Here is a 15,746-nt window from a genome sequence, read left to right as displayed (position 1 = left end):
GCCCGGGGCAGACGCCCCCCCAGGGGCTGACGTCCAGGGACAGGGTGGCCGGTTCCTCGCAGGACCCCACGCCAGCAGTGGAGGCCCCACGGAGACGTCCCCGTCCCCTGCCTGTGACTCGCCCGGCGGCCCGCTACCCCCCCTCCCCCCGAGGCCAGGCCGAGCCGAGGAACCGCAGCGCAGAGGGCTCCCTGCTGAAATACAAGCCCTTGGAACCAGATAAAACCGCTTAACTTGTAAAAGCCACAGAGCCGGCCCAGAACCAGAGACAAAACGCTGACCCCTGGCGGGAAGGAGCGGCCTGCGTGTCTCAGCGGCCAGTCACTGCTCTGTGACTCATCCGCCCGGCTGACGGAGAGGTCCACCCGCCGGGGCATCTTCCCACGGGGAGGCCCCCAGGCTCACCACCCAGACGGGACCGGAGGACTCCCGCGGCGGCCCACGCCTGCCCCGAGTCCCTTCCCAGAGGGTGGGCAGACCTCCCCTCCCCCTCCCCCGCCACGCGGCCCGGACGGCGTCTGCACAGCGGCCCAGAGCTGGCCGGACACGCCAGCCCAGGGGGGTGTGAGCAGGGGCAGCCCGGAATGGGCAGGTGGGGCGTCTCCAGGGCAGGCACCCCCGCCCCACCCACAGAGGCGGCACAGCCTGACCCCTGGCCGCCCCCAGCCTGTGCTGGTGTGGGCACGGAGGGGTCGCCACCACCTCCCCGTGAGACAGAGCGGCCCGCCCGGCGAGAAGGAAGGGGTTCCCGGAGGGCAGGGGCCCCCAGAACAGTCTCAGAAGGCCCTGGCGGTGGGGGGACAGGGGGCGTGTCCCGAAATGTCCTGCCTCCGGCTGTGCCTGCCCATCTCCCCAATTCACAGATCAGGAGACCGAGGCCCTGGCCACAGAGGGACTGGCTCAAGGTCCCAGCAGGGACGGGGCGGAACTTGCTTCCCCAGGGACTGGCCAAGGGCTACGTTGCCACTAACCACCAAGGTCAAGGTCTAACCAGGCCCGAGGAACAGGAGGAAGCAGCTTGGGGGCTCTCATTTCCATTCATATCTGTGACCTGTTTCTAACCCAACTTTGAAATAAATGAAATTTTTTTTTAATGAAAATGCATCCAAATGAGGATTTCACAGAAAGTCGCAGTTTTTCCTCCGGCACGTCCTGACAGAAGGTTCCAGCCCCTTCCAGCGCTGCCCTCCACAGAGGGCGGCGGGGCGTGGCCTGGGGGCGCGGCCCAGAGCCGGCCGTGGTCTGTGCACGCGAAGCTCCCAGATCCCGGTGAGCCCGGAGGTTCCAAGACGTGGCCGTTGCCCCCGACGCCCCCGGGGGCCCCCAGCCTTCGTGTGCCGGCTCCCCGGGCTCCTGGTGGCCACCCATCTGGGCCGTGGCTTGGCCACCTAACGTGAAGGCTGGACCGAGGCCCCCGAGGCCCCCGAGGCCCCCGAGGCCCCCGCCTGCCAGGCCCCACACGGGTCCCTGCCGGGTGCCCGTTCTGCAGCCCCGCCAGGCTGGGCACAGGCGGCCCTGGCTCCCGGCCCCCGTGGGCCCACGTCACCGAGCTCAGAAACACACAGGCAGATGTGTTTCACTGGCCGGGCCTTCCGCCGCCTGCGTGGCCGCCCCACCTCCCGTGGTCAGCCTGCCGGGGCCGTCTGTGCGTGCCCGGTGGCACGGACACACACCCACATGCCCTCACACACACACACACACGCCCTGCCGGCAGCTCCAGGGCCCATCCTGCTGACACGGGCCTTCCTTCCCTCTGGCCTTTTGGGGACCCCCCTCCCCCGCACGCACAGTGGCAAACGGGGCAGGGTGACGGCGCTGCGAGGTGACCTCACGGCGACCCAGGGGTCAGCTCGGAGCCCCTGAAGCCCAGGGCACGGCGGGTGCCCGGGGACGTGTGGGGCCTGCACAGCGGACCGAGGCACCTGGCCCGACGAGGGGTGCGCTGTCAGCAGCAGACGAGGAGTGGACGGGGGTGACTCATGGTGTGGTCAGATGCTGACGCAGGCACGGCACGCCGGCCGGGCAGGAGGAACTGAGCCGGCCTGAGCTGGCGGGGGGGGGGGCAGGCTTCTCCCTGGGCCGCCGCGGAACGGGCAGCCCCTTCCTCTCCATTCGTCCGTCCTCGCCGGCCCCGGGGCCTGGGCCCGCCCCGTGGGGGCTGCCACCGGGCACGGCCACTTACTTGGCCTCTCCCCCGGGGGTGGGGGGCTCGCAGCTCACACACCGGCGGCCTGCCCTCACTCCTGGCCCCGCCGCGGCACCCGGGTGTCCCAAACACGGATGCTGCTCCGGGACCGGAGCACAGCCCCCACCTGCTCACCTTTCTGTCCTGAAATGTCCCTCAGAGCCACGGACGACCGTCACCGCCCTCCCACCCGGCACGGGGCTCCCAGGTAAGGACAGGGCCCGGACAACACCGGAACCCCCAAGCGGGAGTCGTTTTGATCCCCCCCACCCCACCCCAACCCACACAGCACAGGACGTGCTGGGCATGCACACACACACTCACTCACACGCACGCACGCATCTGTGGGTCTCCTCTGGGCACCGGCCACGTCCTCCCCTGTAATCAAGCCCCGAGAAGGCACCCAAGTGCTATTTTGGGGAGGAGACCACGGAAGCCTTGAAGACGGGCCCCGTCTGGCAGTGAAAACACAAACCACACGGTGGACAGACCAACCACCGACCAGCATCCGGAATGCCGCCGCCCAGACCCCTGAGCCGGAGGCAGGCCGCACCCCCCCTTCCCGGAGCGCAGCGCCCCCAGTCTCGGCGCGCACGGCCGTGCGGCGGTGCCCACGGGGCACACGGGGAACAGAAACGGCCGGGGGAAGGAAGCCGGGTTTAAACGGGAGCCAGAGTCCGCGAGGCTCAGCTTTCGGAACGTCCTATCCCACGACCTCAGAACCGCCAGGAGGAAGAGAAATGTATCCGCGAAAGTGAGCCCGAGGGACCCCCGGGTGCCGGTTTCCCCGAAGCATAAAGGGAAGCTCTGGGCGAGGGGGCGGGGAGGGGGTGGGCGCCCCCGGGGGGGGGGAGGGGGACCGCGCCTACCTGAGATCCGGTCTCTCTCCATCACTACGACACACTTAGCAGCAGGCGGAGTCTGAGTCCCCCTTTCCACAGGCGTCCTCCCCTTTCTCACCCCGTCGCCCTCCCCCCTCCTTCTGCCTCCTCCTCCTCCTCCTCCTCCAAAAAACACTCTTTGTCTGGTCTAATTTCTTCAATCTGCTGCGATCGCGAATGCATCCAAATTACCACATTTCCATGTGCTGATCATATGTGTGCGCTCCACACTGAAGTAGCGTTGTGTCTCTGAGTCGGAGCAGACAGGGAGCGGAGGGGAGAAGGAGGGAGAGAGGCTCCCGCAGCCCCGGGTCCTCCTCCGGCCGGGGCACCGGGCAGGCGGGCGGGCGGGCAGCAAGGACCGGCCGAGGGCCGAGGGCCGGGGACCAGCGTCTGGGCTCCCTGCGTGGTGGCTCCCAGCTTCCGGCGGGCCGCGTCTCTCCACCCCCTCTGGCCCCGGTGAGTCGCGCCCGCTGCTCCGTTTTAATATCCACTTGGAGAAGCTTAACTTAGCCTCTTGGAAACCAGCGCGCAGAGTCAAATTCCTGGCGGCGACGTCCAAAGTCTTTCATTCTCCCGGTCCCGCGATGCTCTGGCGTTTCCTCTGGTTGACGCGGCCCAGCAGCCCAGCTCCTGGGCCTGCCTCTCCTCCCCACCAGCTGCCGCCCTCCGGCCCCCTCGACCCCCTGCTTGGCTGGAAGGAGGGGCCGCCGCGCCCCCAGGCGGGCGGCCCAGGGAAGAGGGAAGGCACCTGGCCGGAAGGAGCCCCACAGAGCCGCCCTGCCGACGCCCCGATGGCCCGTCCGCCTGCCTGCGGTGACAGAGGCAGCTGGCCGTCCCCGCCCCAGCCGAGCGCGAGAGCTGGACGGAGACTTCCTGGAAGATTCCCACCGCACTCATGAGTCAGTGAGTCTCCAGCTGTCCCCGGGGAGGGAGCGCGGCTCCTTACCGCCCATTTCCCCAGACTCAGCGCCTCTCTGGGGGGGGGACCAGCAGGGCTGGCGGCTCATGGCCGCTTCCTGCTGTTCACCTGGGGCCCCCCCGGGGCTGCCGACCCATCACCCCCGGGGCCCTGCCCACATCTGGTCGGAGTTAGGGTCATCGGGGGGAGGGGGGCCTGGGGACACCCCCTGCGCCCTGTGAGCTTTCGTCCACCTCAAGGGCTCAGACTGGCAGCCCCCAGCCCGAGACAGGTCCAGGCCCTGCTGGAGGGAGTGTGTGTTCATGCCAACTGGGGCACTCGGGCGGTCTCACCGGGAGCTCCGGATTCTCGCGTCTCTGGGAAACCGGCCCCCATGGGCCCATGGCCCCAGCAAGGAGCCCTCCTACCTGGCCACGTGGGCTGGTTTGGACAGTGCCACCCCTTTCGGACGAAACCACTTCTTCCGGTTGGTCCTGGTCCTCGGGACCCCTGCCCCCCTGGGCCCATGCCCGCCCCTCCGGCCTCTGAGGGAGCAGTCTCCACCGGCCACGGCCACGGCCACGGCCACGGGAGCCCTTGGTCACCCACACGGAGCCCAAGCACGGTTCTCTGCTGGAGGAGATAACGTCCCCGCCCCCTCCTTCCCGGGACAAGACCCCCAGTGCAGTCTGCTAGGCGGCAAGGGCGTCTCCCTGGGTGGAGGACATGTTCCACAGAAACTGGTGTCTGGGAGACACCGAGCAGCAACCACAGACCCCCACTCGTCCCCAGCAGAGCCTGGAGGACGGCCCCCAAGGCCGTCTGCAGGGGGACAACAGGTGGGGACGGGGTCCCGGCCCGGGGGAGTCTGGGACTCGGACGCCTCGGTGAGCTGAGTAACGTCCCCTAAAGACACCACGTCCGAATCCCCAGAACCGGGGACCTCGTTTGGAGACAGAGTCACCGCGCACGGGTTGAGGGCAAGATCCTGAGTTGGGGGAGATCATCCTGGGTTGTTGGGGTGGACCCTAGTGGCCGTCACGCGTGCCCGTGTCAGAGGGAGCAGGGCTCTGGCCGCCACGCGGTGCAGGGCATGTGAAGACGGAGCAGAGAGAGACGGGAAGACGCTGGAGACCGGAGGGGTGCGCCGCCAGCCAAGGGACGCTGGTGGCCCCAGAAGCAGGAGGCAGCCGGGGGCAGAGTCTCTCGGGGCCTCTGGTGGGAGCAGGTCCCGCCGCTCCGCCCTGGCGGGCTCCGGCCCCCAGCACCGTGAGAGGACCCGTCTCCTCCGCAGCTCTCGGCGCCCGGGCATGTGGGAACACGTTGCAGCTGCCCCAGGACACCCACTCATTCTGCTGAGACTCCTTCCTTCTGGAACAGAACACGACACCGACCACCGGCAGTTGTTGAATGAGGGCAGCGGGGACCACGGTCCCGTTTCCGTTTATTTAATCTCCTTTTCAACTTTGAAAAGAAAAGCCTTCCCTGTTGTTTTTTTTTCTGATTATAGATATGACACATGGTCATTGGGTTACGTTTAGACACTACAGAACACCTACCCAGAGACCCCTTTAACGCCCATGGGGCTCTCTCTCCCGCACCCGTCCCAGGGCGGCAGCTGGACCAGGAAGCCTCCCTGGTGCCACAGACCCAGGCCGGCTGGTGGGCCAGGCCGGGGGGGCCGGGGGCTGTGGTGGGCGCAGGCACCCCCGCCGCCTCCTGCAGGCGCCAGCTGAGCGCGCTGTTGATTCGGGGCTGTGGCCGGCGCAGCTGCTGAGCACAGCCCTGGCCCTCGGCGTTCCCCAGCAGTAGTTTGGCTCCAGGTCCGTCCCCCCCCCGCGCCCCCGCTGTGCCTAAAAAACCCAAGCATGCTGGCCCGAGCGGGAGATAATTCGAAACCAAAAACCTGGCAACGCCAGTGGGCTTGGACGAGGCCCGAGTGAGTCACGAGCCAGCTCAGAGGCCCGCGCAGAGGTGGGGCGGGGCCGGGCGGCAGGAGGCGGGAGCAGCCCGCAGACCCCCCTGTCTGAGTCCCCGCCTCCTCGCTTGGGGGCAACTCGCCAGGCCAGGCCGGCCCCCCTTCCCCAGAGTAGGATCCCCGCACGGCCCCCTGCTCCCAGACCGCACTGACGGAGCCTGGGCCCCACACAGCCGCCGTCTGTCTCCCTGCCTCAGACTCGCCCTCGCGGCCAGTGCAGCAAACGGGCGAGCAGGCCCAGCGTGGGGCTGGCCCGCCTTCCCCCAGCACGCCCCAGGTCGAACCCCCACTTCTGCCCCAGGACGCAGGCCCCACCCCCACCCCGCCCTCAGGCCACGGCTTCCGGAAGCTGCGTGTGCTGGCCAGAGAGCCCCAGCCTGACCTGGCCTGCCCACAAGCCCGGGGCGGGCACGCCTGCCTGGCAGCCCTTCCCGGACGGTCCTGCAGGTGGTATCTCCGTCCTTCGCCCCACAGACCTGCACGCTGCCAGCCCCGCAGGGTGCAGACCTCTTTGTCTGCGGAGACACTGCTCTGGCCCCTCCCACAAAGCACATCTGTGCCTCCCCCGCCCCACACCAGGCCGGGAGGGGACAGGGGTGCCCTGAGGTCCCACCGCCCCACTGGGAGGAAAGGAGCGGGCACCCGCGTGATTCTTCCTCGGGCAGGGCGTCAGGACGGAAGGGGTGGCAGGACGGACGTGGCCGTGGCTCCTGGTGCACATTCTGGGGAGGGGCCCTGAGGAGGTGGTGGCGGAGGGGACAGCTGAAGGGACACTTTCTGAGTCTCTGGACTCATACTTTCTGCCACCCCGCCCCGCCCGCTCCCAGGCAACCTCCGCTTTAAAAGACGACCGCTGCGGCTTGCTTCCCTGAGCTAAAAATAGACCTCCACCCAACCCCTCCCGCTGACCTCCCGTCGCCACGGCTACCCCTACCTGCCAGCAGGGCGGGCGGGCAGCCGGCCGAGACCCTCCTGGCTGGCCCCAGCCTGGCCGACGGCAGCCTCCCCAGGGCAGGAAGGATTCTGGGCCTGGGGCCGGCTGCATTCCTCTCCCGAATCTTCTCTCCACTTTTTACTGTGCCGCAAGGTTCGGCGGTTCCTAAATAAATACAGCCCAGCCACTCTCGGCCCGGGGCCGGCGGCAGGGGGGACTGGTGGGCACGGCCTGGGCCGGCCTGCTGCCCTGGGAGTGCTTCCAGGTCGGGGTGGAAGGAAACCGAGAGGCCAGAGAGAAGCAGCCCCTATGGGCGGGTGGGCAGGCAGGCGGGCGGACTCCGCTGCCAGCGGCCTCATGCTCAGCCATCCGTCCCGGGCTGCAAGGGCTGCAGCAGGGCCGGGGCATCGAGCCGGGGCATCGTTCCCAAGGAGGCCCCGGCCGCCTGCAAGGCCCAGGGCAGCTGGCAGCGTGGAGCCCGGGACCTTGGTTGAGTCTGCCCCGGGGCTCCCTGAGTAGGAACTGTCCCCCAGAATACTGGAAACTCCACCAAGAGCTGCCCTTTCGCTTCCCGCTGGGGGCCCGACATTCTGCCGGCTCGGATGGCCGACGCTGGCTGGGTGAGCAGAGAGCCCCAGGGCCCCGTGTGCGCAGGTCACACGGGCCAGGGCCGCCCAGCAGAGATTCCTGCAACACATCCATGGTCTCTCTCCGCCAGCCCCAAAGGGGCGGCCACGCGGGGCTGCTGAGCGCCGGCCGGGTGCCCAGTGCAGCCGAGGAACCGAGTCCTAATTTTGTGTTAAATAATGACACGTAAACCCGCTGCCCAGCCCCGGGGGCAAAGCCTCCGCTTCTCCTCCACCTCAGGGACGTCCTGTTCTCCATAAATCTCCTCCCAGCGGGCACACAACAAGGAAGGCCATGCTTCAGTCGAGGCGAAGGAAGGCGGGTACTGCTACCTAAACTGGCCTTTGGCTGACTCCCCCAGACTTCTACTGAGTTCAGCTCCGTGACACTTGCTTCCCGCCTGCCTGTTGTGCGCCACGGCGGAGCCCAGGCCCACGCGGGGAGGCGTGGAGACGTGGAAATGCCCCAGGCCGAGCTGCTACCAGGAGCCGGGCCGCTGGGGCCCACGGGACCCCAGGGGGAGAGCCTCCAGCCGTGAGGAAGTGGGGGGCTGAGACCCACGGGCGGGCGGGCGGGCACCGGGAGCAGGGACGGAGGGCGCAGGGCCGACAGCCCGGGCGGCAGAGTCCACGCCAGGCTGGGAGCACTGTGGGCACGGCCCTTGGGTTTGAGTTTATCCTGCGGGGAAAGGACCCTAGGGTGCTTTTTCGTTGTTTTGATCTCTTGATCTCCTGTCCCGCCCCCCACCCCCCTGCTTCTGCTGCCTCAATGCCTCTGAACGCTGGTGTCAGGACCTCAGACCCCACCTCGCCGTCCATAGGCCTGCGGGTGGCAGGCTTTTGGGGGGACTGTGTGGTGTGGCTATTGGCCAGGGGGCAAAGCCAAGATGGAAGTCCTCCCCTTCTCCCGGCAGGCGGTGGTGGACAGTGGTGGTCTGGGCCTCCAGCTTGACCTTGATGTCCGGCAGGGCCCATGCTCCGGGGCCTGGCGCTGCCCCTCTGTCCGGGGCTGGGCGGGCTCCGACCCCAGAGCCGCAGGACCCCGCTGAGCGGCTCCGCCCGCCGGGCACAGCGCGCCTGCGCCTCCCCCAGGCCGCTCTCCGAGCACCAGAGCGTGTGTGCGCGTCTGTCATCGCGGCAACGGCTCCGGTCTCGGGGGTCTGCAAGGTGGCCACCATGGGGCGCTCCTCCATCTGCTGGGCCCAGCACGGGTCTAGCTCTTCTTGCTTCTTCCGAGCCAGCTCCCCCCGAGGGCCTGAGATTTGGGGGCAGCCAGCCCCACGGTCCACCCAGCATCGGCAGTCTGGCTCCGGAGACCTTTTACTTCCTCCTCGCCGTTCTTTACGAAGAGCAGCCCCTCCCGAGGGCCCTGGCCTCCGTCTCCAGCTGCAGCCAGTGACACTGGTGACCTTTCAGAGCCCCCTGGCGTCATTCTCCACAGGCTGGCACTCGGCCAGCCCCGTCTCGTCCTTGGCTCTGACGTCACCAGCAGCAAGACGGCGTCGTCAGTCTGCAGAGCGATGCGGGCACTGTCCTCGGAACTTGCAAAGATCCGGGCCCTCGGGTCCTGGACGGTCTTAAAGTGACATCCCCGGTCTCTGACCTGGGCCCCTTCTTCTCCAGGGGTTCCCAGATCTTTGCTGTCTACCTTCCCGTATCAGCCTCTGGGCCCCTCACCCTCCCAGGCAGGAGGCTGGGTGGTCACTCAGGCCTTGCCTGGTGTCCTTCTCGCTTTGGACACCCCCCATGCCTGCCAACACCCCCCCCACCCATCATCCCTGCAGCCCAGGGCCTAGGTCCCCAGCTGCCCCGCATGCGGGTGGTGTGAGACAGGGAGGTCCCGGAGCCCGAGCCCCCGGCACCTGCATGGACACCGGCCACACTGCTGGCCACCGGCCCAGTGACCGAGCGGCCGCACGGAGCCCGGGGTCCGGCAGCCGGTGGAGCAGCTGGAGCAGGTGCTGAGACGCACGTTGCTCGAGGAAGTCTCAGCACCTGCTCCTGGTGCTGAGGGGCAGCACCGGAAGCAGAGAAAGGGGGAGACAGGCTAAGACTCAGGCGCAGGCCGCTCCCACGGCCCGGTCTGCTGTGAGTGATCACCTGGACGGAGCCCATCGCCCTGTCTCTGGCCCCCGGGCGGGACCGGCAAATGCCCACTGCATGGGGGGAAGGGATGGGGGACGGGGGAGGGACACCAGAGGCCTGACCGAGGCTCAGCCAAGACCACAGGCAGCGCCCAGCAGGGCTGTGGGGGGGGACAGTGAGTTACTAAGATCTTGGCAACCCGTCGACCTGGGGGAGCCTGGGGGAACCCAGAGGTCCAGGACCACACGGAGACTCCTTGCTGGAGGCCCTGCGTGGACGGGAGGCTGAGACGTGAAGAAAACGAAGGCACGGGGTGTCCGTGGACGGCAGAGAAAGCAAGGAGCCCCGGGGACGAGGCCCACGGGCAGCCCCAAGCCCCCGGCCGCCTCCCCCTGGACCAGCTCCTCAGCACACGGCGCCCCCTGGTGGCCGGACACGGGGCACCTGGCCGCCTGACACGTCGTCGGCGACGCTGCGCTGGGCAGCGTGCCCTGTGCCCGGGGCCAGCGGGGGAAGGAGCCGACGGGCTCGCCCTTCCAGAGCCAACCGTCCACGGGCCCATGGGTCCATGGGAGGCTGACTGTGCGCGTCTGAGGGGGCGCGAGGGCAAGCTCGCTTCCTGCAGCTGCGGTCACGAAACCCCCTCACAGAGCGGCTTAAAGCAACAGAAATCGCCTCTCCCACAGTTCTGGGGGCAGACACCCAAAATCCGGGGGACAGAGGTTCTGGGGGAGTCCTTGCTTAACTCTCCCCGCGTTGGGGGCCGCCCTCGGGCGCCTCTCGGCCGTGCCTCCTCCCCCCCAGTCCCACCTCTGCCGTCACACGGCCGCGGGTCTCCCCTCTCCTCACGAGGGCCCACCCGATCTCCAGCGTCTCAAGACCCTTCCCTCACCACGCCTGTCCAAGACCCTATGGCCACAAACAGGCCGCTCTCTGTGGTTCTGGGTGAGCACGGAGCTGAGGGGGCACACGGCTCACCCCGCTACAGAAGGAATGAGGTGGGACTGGGGAGGAAGCCCCCGGGGTATCTGGAGGAGGAAAGCAAGCCCCGGCAGCACCCCGGATGTCAGGGCAGGGGGAGGGGCCTCCGGGGACGGGCCGGCCCCGGGGCCGGGCGGCGGGGAGGTGAGGAAGCAGACGGTGCCTGGGAACCAGGGCAAAGGTTGGCCGGAGGCTGTGGTCTGGGTGGCAGCCACCCAGGGTGGCTGCCCCGGACCCAGGAAGCAGCGAGTGTGCAGAGCGGGGGCCGGGAGGGCCCTCGGGATCCGCCCGGAGAAGCGCACGTGAGAAAGTTCCCAGGGGCGTCGGAACGGAGGCGTAGCCCAGTGCGGGGCTAACTCTGCCGCCCCACACCGCGGGGCCCTCGCCGGCGGGCTAAGCGGAGGCACCGAGCTGTGGGGATCCATGCAGGGACATCTCCAAGCCCCCTGCCGTGGGACAAAGCAGAGTGGCAGCAGGCGCCCCTGACCTACGATGCACCGTGCCCGTCCGGGCTCAGGATGAGACTTTCCATCGCCTCCAACACACAGCACAGGCGCACCCCCGGGGACCTGTCCTGAACGCAGACTCGAGGTCTCCCCCGCCGGAACCGGGGGCGTGGAGAAGGCCCCCCCGCCGGGGGGCTCGGGCTGCACCTGTAGCACCGATTTCTAAAGCAGCCCGCAGTGGGGAGCAGGGGTTGCATTATATGCTTTATATTTGTGTATGTCTAACAATTCTTTTTTTTTTTCTTAAGGAGGCAGAAAACGAGGGAGCTTGGTAAAAGGGTGGCGTGGGTGTGGTTTGGGCGGAGGGATGGCGGCTCACGCTGGAAACAGCCGCCCCTGGCCTGCTCCCGAACACGGCCCCAGGAGCCCGACCGTGATGGGGGCGGGGGGGGGCTGTGTGTGACCCCCCAAGGGTCGAGGGTCAGAGGGAAGGGGGCTGAGAACCCCGCCACAGACCGGGTCTTAGCGGAGAGGAGGCAGGGGTTTGAGACGAGGACCGGGAAGGACAGGAAAGGGTGCCTAGGCCGAGCCCACAGGGCCCCCCCGGGAGAAGATTCCGTGTGTCAGCAGGCGATCCCACGCGAAACCCAGATTGCCAGCCCTTGGCTTCAGCAAATTACGCGTTAGGCTTCCAAGCGGGACCGTGGTCGCGGCGGCCAAGTGCTGACAGGGCAGCACAGCCTCGCTGAGCACAGGGCAGAGGCCCAAGGAGGCCGCGTCCACTCGGCCAGCCCCAGGCGCCAGCCCCCGGACACGTCACTCGCCAAGCGCCGGGCCTCTCCCCAGCCCATCACTCGGAGGCAGCCCAGGGCCCGGCCCCCAGGGGAGATGGGTTCAGAGGCGACCAGCCCCAGAGGAAAGCTCCCAGACGCATAGCAGCAGCCGGGAAGGCCAGTGGTTAGCAGCCCGACACAGCCGAGGGGGGCGGGGATCCTGCTTAACCACCCTGTGAATCATGCACCAGCCTGGGGTCGGCCAGCCGGGGGTCACCGCGCTGTCCCCACACCCGGCCCCGTCTGGCACCCGAGGGGGCCGCACACACGCAGGCGTGGACGTCAGAGCCCGCACGATGCATGCCACCGCGTGTCACCCCACCCCCAACTTCCTGCCCGGTGCTGCCCCTTGGCCACCCCTCGGGTCTGGGGGCGCCCCGCCCACCGGCGGGTGTCGCCTGTGCAGGACAGACACGGGGAGAGGTCCATGCCGGCCGTGGCAGTGGGCTTAGGACCACTGAGCCCGGAACTCCGGGGTCCCGGGCAGCCAGCACGGTCGGGAGCCGTCAGGCGTCACAGCCATTAGCCACATGTTCATTTAAAGTAAATCAGATAATTCAGCCCTGGCCGGCGTAGCTCAGTGGATTGAGCGTGGGCTGCGAACCAAAGCGTCGCAGGTTCGATTCCCAGTCAGGGCACATGCCTGGGTTGCAGGCCACGGCCCCCAGCAACCGCACATTGATGTTTCTCTCTCTCTATCTCTCTCCCTTCCCTCTCTAAAAAAATAAATAAATAAATCAGATAATTCTACACAAATCAATGAGCAAACGAAATGAACTCAACAACATGCATGTCCAGTACTCCACAGTCGCGTGTGGGCAGCGGCCACCACACTGGACAGGACAGGTGTGGACTGTTCCCGCGTCACAGACAGTGGCCCGGACAGGGCTGGGCAGCCAGCAGGTGGGAGGTGGGCCCAGGGGCATGTCCCCTCCTCTAGGATGGCCACTGCCCGTTCTGTCACTGGGGCCTGTCTGGCACCCAGTAGGTCCTCAGCACACTTCTGCTGTCCCTGGGGAGTTTGCTGGGTCCTGTGGGGGGGGGGACAAGTCCCTGCGTCTCTGGGCCCCGACGTGCTGGGAGAAGAGGTCACCAGCAGGAGCACAGGCCCCCGGCCCGGCTGCCGGGGGTGACGGCCCAGACCAGGGCGGGCACCTGGGTGGTCACGGGGGCCCGTCAGGGGCCTGGTGCGGAGAAGCTGAGCACACTCAGCCCGGGGCCAGGGGTCAGCGGCGGGGCCCTGGAACCCCTCACGCCCTGCCTGCCCGAGCTGGGCCCCGAGGTTGGGAGGGTCCCTTCCGAGCGCGGGGGGCGGGGTAACACCTGCCCCAGACGAGCAAAGGGGGTCAAGGCTGAACCAGCCACGTACCTGGGCCGGTCGAGTCACCAAGCTTCCGGAGGCGACCGCTGGACGTCCGTGTGACCCCTAAGGACAAAGGCAGAGGGCAAAGGTTAGAGGCCTCTGAGAGGCGGACCCCACCGGGCAAACCCTCACCCCGATCCTACCAGGGCTCCAGAGGCCCCAGCTCCCTGAGGCAACACCTGGAGCCAGCAGCCACCTGCGGTGACAGCCATCGCCCTCCGGCTGCTGGCCGGGCGCTGGGCCAGAGCCTTCACACAGGTTTTCCCACCGAGCGCCCCTTCCCCCCCTTGCAGAGCGGGGAGCTGGGTCTCTGTGGGACTGAGTCGCTTGTCCGCAGCCGCACAGCTGCGAGGAGCTGAGGCCAGACTAAACCCCAGGTCATCAAACTGCAACATCTGGGGTTGGCTCCAGTGCGCCAGGCCACGGGGACTGCAGGGTGGGGAGAGGAGGGGGCACTCGGGCAGCCCCCTGGTGCGACCTCGCCCACCCACTTCCCGCCCCTGGGGTGGGGTCTGCAACTCAGGGCGGCGGGTGAGGGGGGTGGGGGGTGGAATGGGGCAGGACGAGCTGTCCCCTCCCCACGCCCCGGAGGGAACAAGAGCAGAGCCCAGGTTAGCCCGGCCTCATGGTGCCTGGCGCCCTCCCCGCACACACCCCTCGGCCCGCGCCCCATCATCCTTGGAGAGGCTTACGGCCGGCAAGCCCCGACGTGCAGGGATTTGCCGAGGTGCTCAGCCAAGCACACCGGAGAGGTGCCAGGACAGGGGCGGCAGGTGGCTGCTGCGTCCCTGCCAGGCTGGGCGCTCCGCGCCAGGGCTGGGCCGCCTGGACAGCCGGGCCGTCCTGCAGAGAGCGGCCGGGACGCCCAGGCGGGCCCAGCGGAGGCCTGCCGCGCGGACAGCGAGACACGCGGGAGGAGAAGAGCCAGCGGCTCGGTGGGGGGGGGGGGGGGGGGCGGCACCAACACCAGCTGCAGCGCCGCCTCCTGACGCCGCCCAGCACACGGGGGTCAGAGGTCCCGGCTTCTCCCCGAGGCCCTCCAGAGGGGCTCTCGTGACAGTCATTCATTCACTCATTCACTGGCTCATTCATTCATTCATTCCACAGCCCGATCCTAAACTGCGACCGACGGAAGGCAGCCAGCCATGAGTCCACAGGTTCTAGAACCGCCCCCCCCCCGCCCCCGGCAGGGGCTGAGCAGCCCGCCACGGAGCAGCCAGCAGGACCCGGGGGGCCCTGCGCAGGCACAGCCACGTCCCCCGGCCGAGGCCCAGGGCCCTCCACGGGCTTCCCGTCCGTGTTCCCGCCCACTGCACCTGACGGCCTGCTCCCGGGATGGATGGCCGGCCCCCTTAAGACCCCAACAGGGCTGCCCAGAGTAACTGATGGGGGGGCGGGAGCTGCCCCGGGCTGGAAAGAGAGACATCAGCGCTGGTCCTGAAGCCGCTGAGAGGCCAGAGGAGTGGGCCTGGGCACCCCAGCCCCAGGGGGCCTCACGTCCACCACGGGGCTCTGACCCGCCCCCTCGCACCTCAGTGGGAGCTGCACGGCGGCGTGAATGACTCATGAGAACTACCCTCATCGCTGTCTCCACCCACACTCACGCCGTGAGCTACCCAGAGGTCAGCTGTCCGGGCGAGGAGGGGCACCAGGGGCCAGCAGCTGAGTGCGGAGACCCCAGGACGGAAACAGCGCCCCGTGAGGGGCGGCCCGACATTCCCACCACGCTCGCCTGGCCAGCTGACCGACACCCAGCGGCGCCCCCAGCTCGGGCTTCTGGACACTGGCAAGGATGAGGAGCATCTGTTCAGGTCACTCGCACGCCCCACCCCTCCCCTAAACCGGCTGGGCTCCCGTCTTCCCAAACGCAGTGGGGCGACGGACGTGAGGCCGATGGCTCCCGTCCCGCCAAGTTCCCTGGGGTGAGTTCTTCCTTTATTTACACTGTTGATTTCCCAGTTTCCCAAAACACGCAGCTGGTCCCAAGGGGCCCCAGGCCCAGGGCGGACGGAGGGCATGCTCCCCGCTAACGAGGGAGGAGGGGCGTGGCCCGGGTGCCCACACCCTAACACACACCCACCCCCGAGGGTCCCGGGCCGAGGGTCTCAGCGATGTCGCCCCCAGTCCCCAGACCGGGCGATGCAGGCCCGTGTCCGAGTCCCGGCTTGGGGCAGAGGCGGCTGGAGAAGCCTCCTGGGGGACATCCCTCTAACAACGCCGCTGGTCCAGCTGAGAACTGCGTTCTTTTTTTTTATTTTACTTTTTTTATTTTTAGAGAGGGAAGGGAGGGAGAGGGAGAGAGAGAGAGAGAGAGAGAGAGAGAGAAGAGAGAGAGAGAGAGAAACATCGATGTGCGGTTGCTGGGGGCCGTGGCCTGCAACCCAGGCATGTGCCCTGACTGGGAATCGAACCTGCGACACTTTGGTTCGCAGCCCCAGCTCAATCCACTGAGCTACGCCAGCCAGGGCAGAACTGCGTTCTTTTTATGTGCTTTTAAAATGAAACATATTCGGGAAGCGAGGTGATGATCTGA

General features: G+C 67.9%; 1 protein-coding gene across 5 annotated transcripts in view; it reads right to left on the bottom strand.

Moving 5' to 3' along the window:
- The window catches only part of SEPTIN9 (septin 9), a 129,500-nt gene that overhangs the window by 101,437 nt on the left and 12,317 nt on the right, over positions 1-15,746 (bottom strand). For 4 of the 5 annotated variants that reach the window (XM_045835766.1, XM_045835763.1, XM_045835764.1 and 1 more), the window contains exon 2: positions 13,220-13,276. In XM_045835766.1, coding sequence (XP_045691722.1) covers positions 13,220-13,276 — 57 coding nt within the window. Of the gene's footprint in view, positions 1-3,054; positions 3,092-13,219; positions 13,277-15,746 lie in introns of those variants that run through there. The other variant, XM_045835768.1, reaches the window with a different exon arrangement.

This window comes from Phyllostomus hastatus, unplaced genomic scaffold (assembly GCF_019186645.2).
Source record: "Phyllostomus hastatus isolate PE091 unplaced genomic scaffold, TTU_PhHast_1.1 phas_contig_210, whole genome shotgun sequence".
NCBI lineage: Eukaryota > Metazoa > Chordata > Mammalia > Chiroptera > Phyllostomidae > Phyllostomus > Phyllostomus hastatus.
Note: the sequence above shows the minus strand (reverse complement) of the source record. Positions and strands in the feature narration are given on the sequence as shown.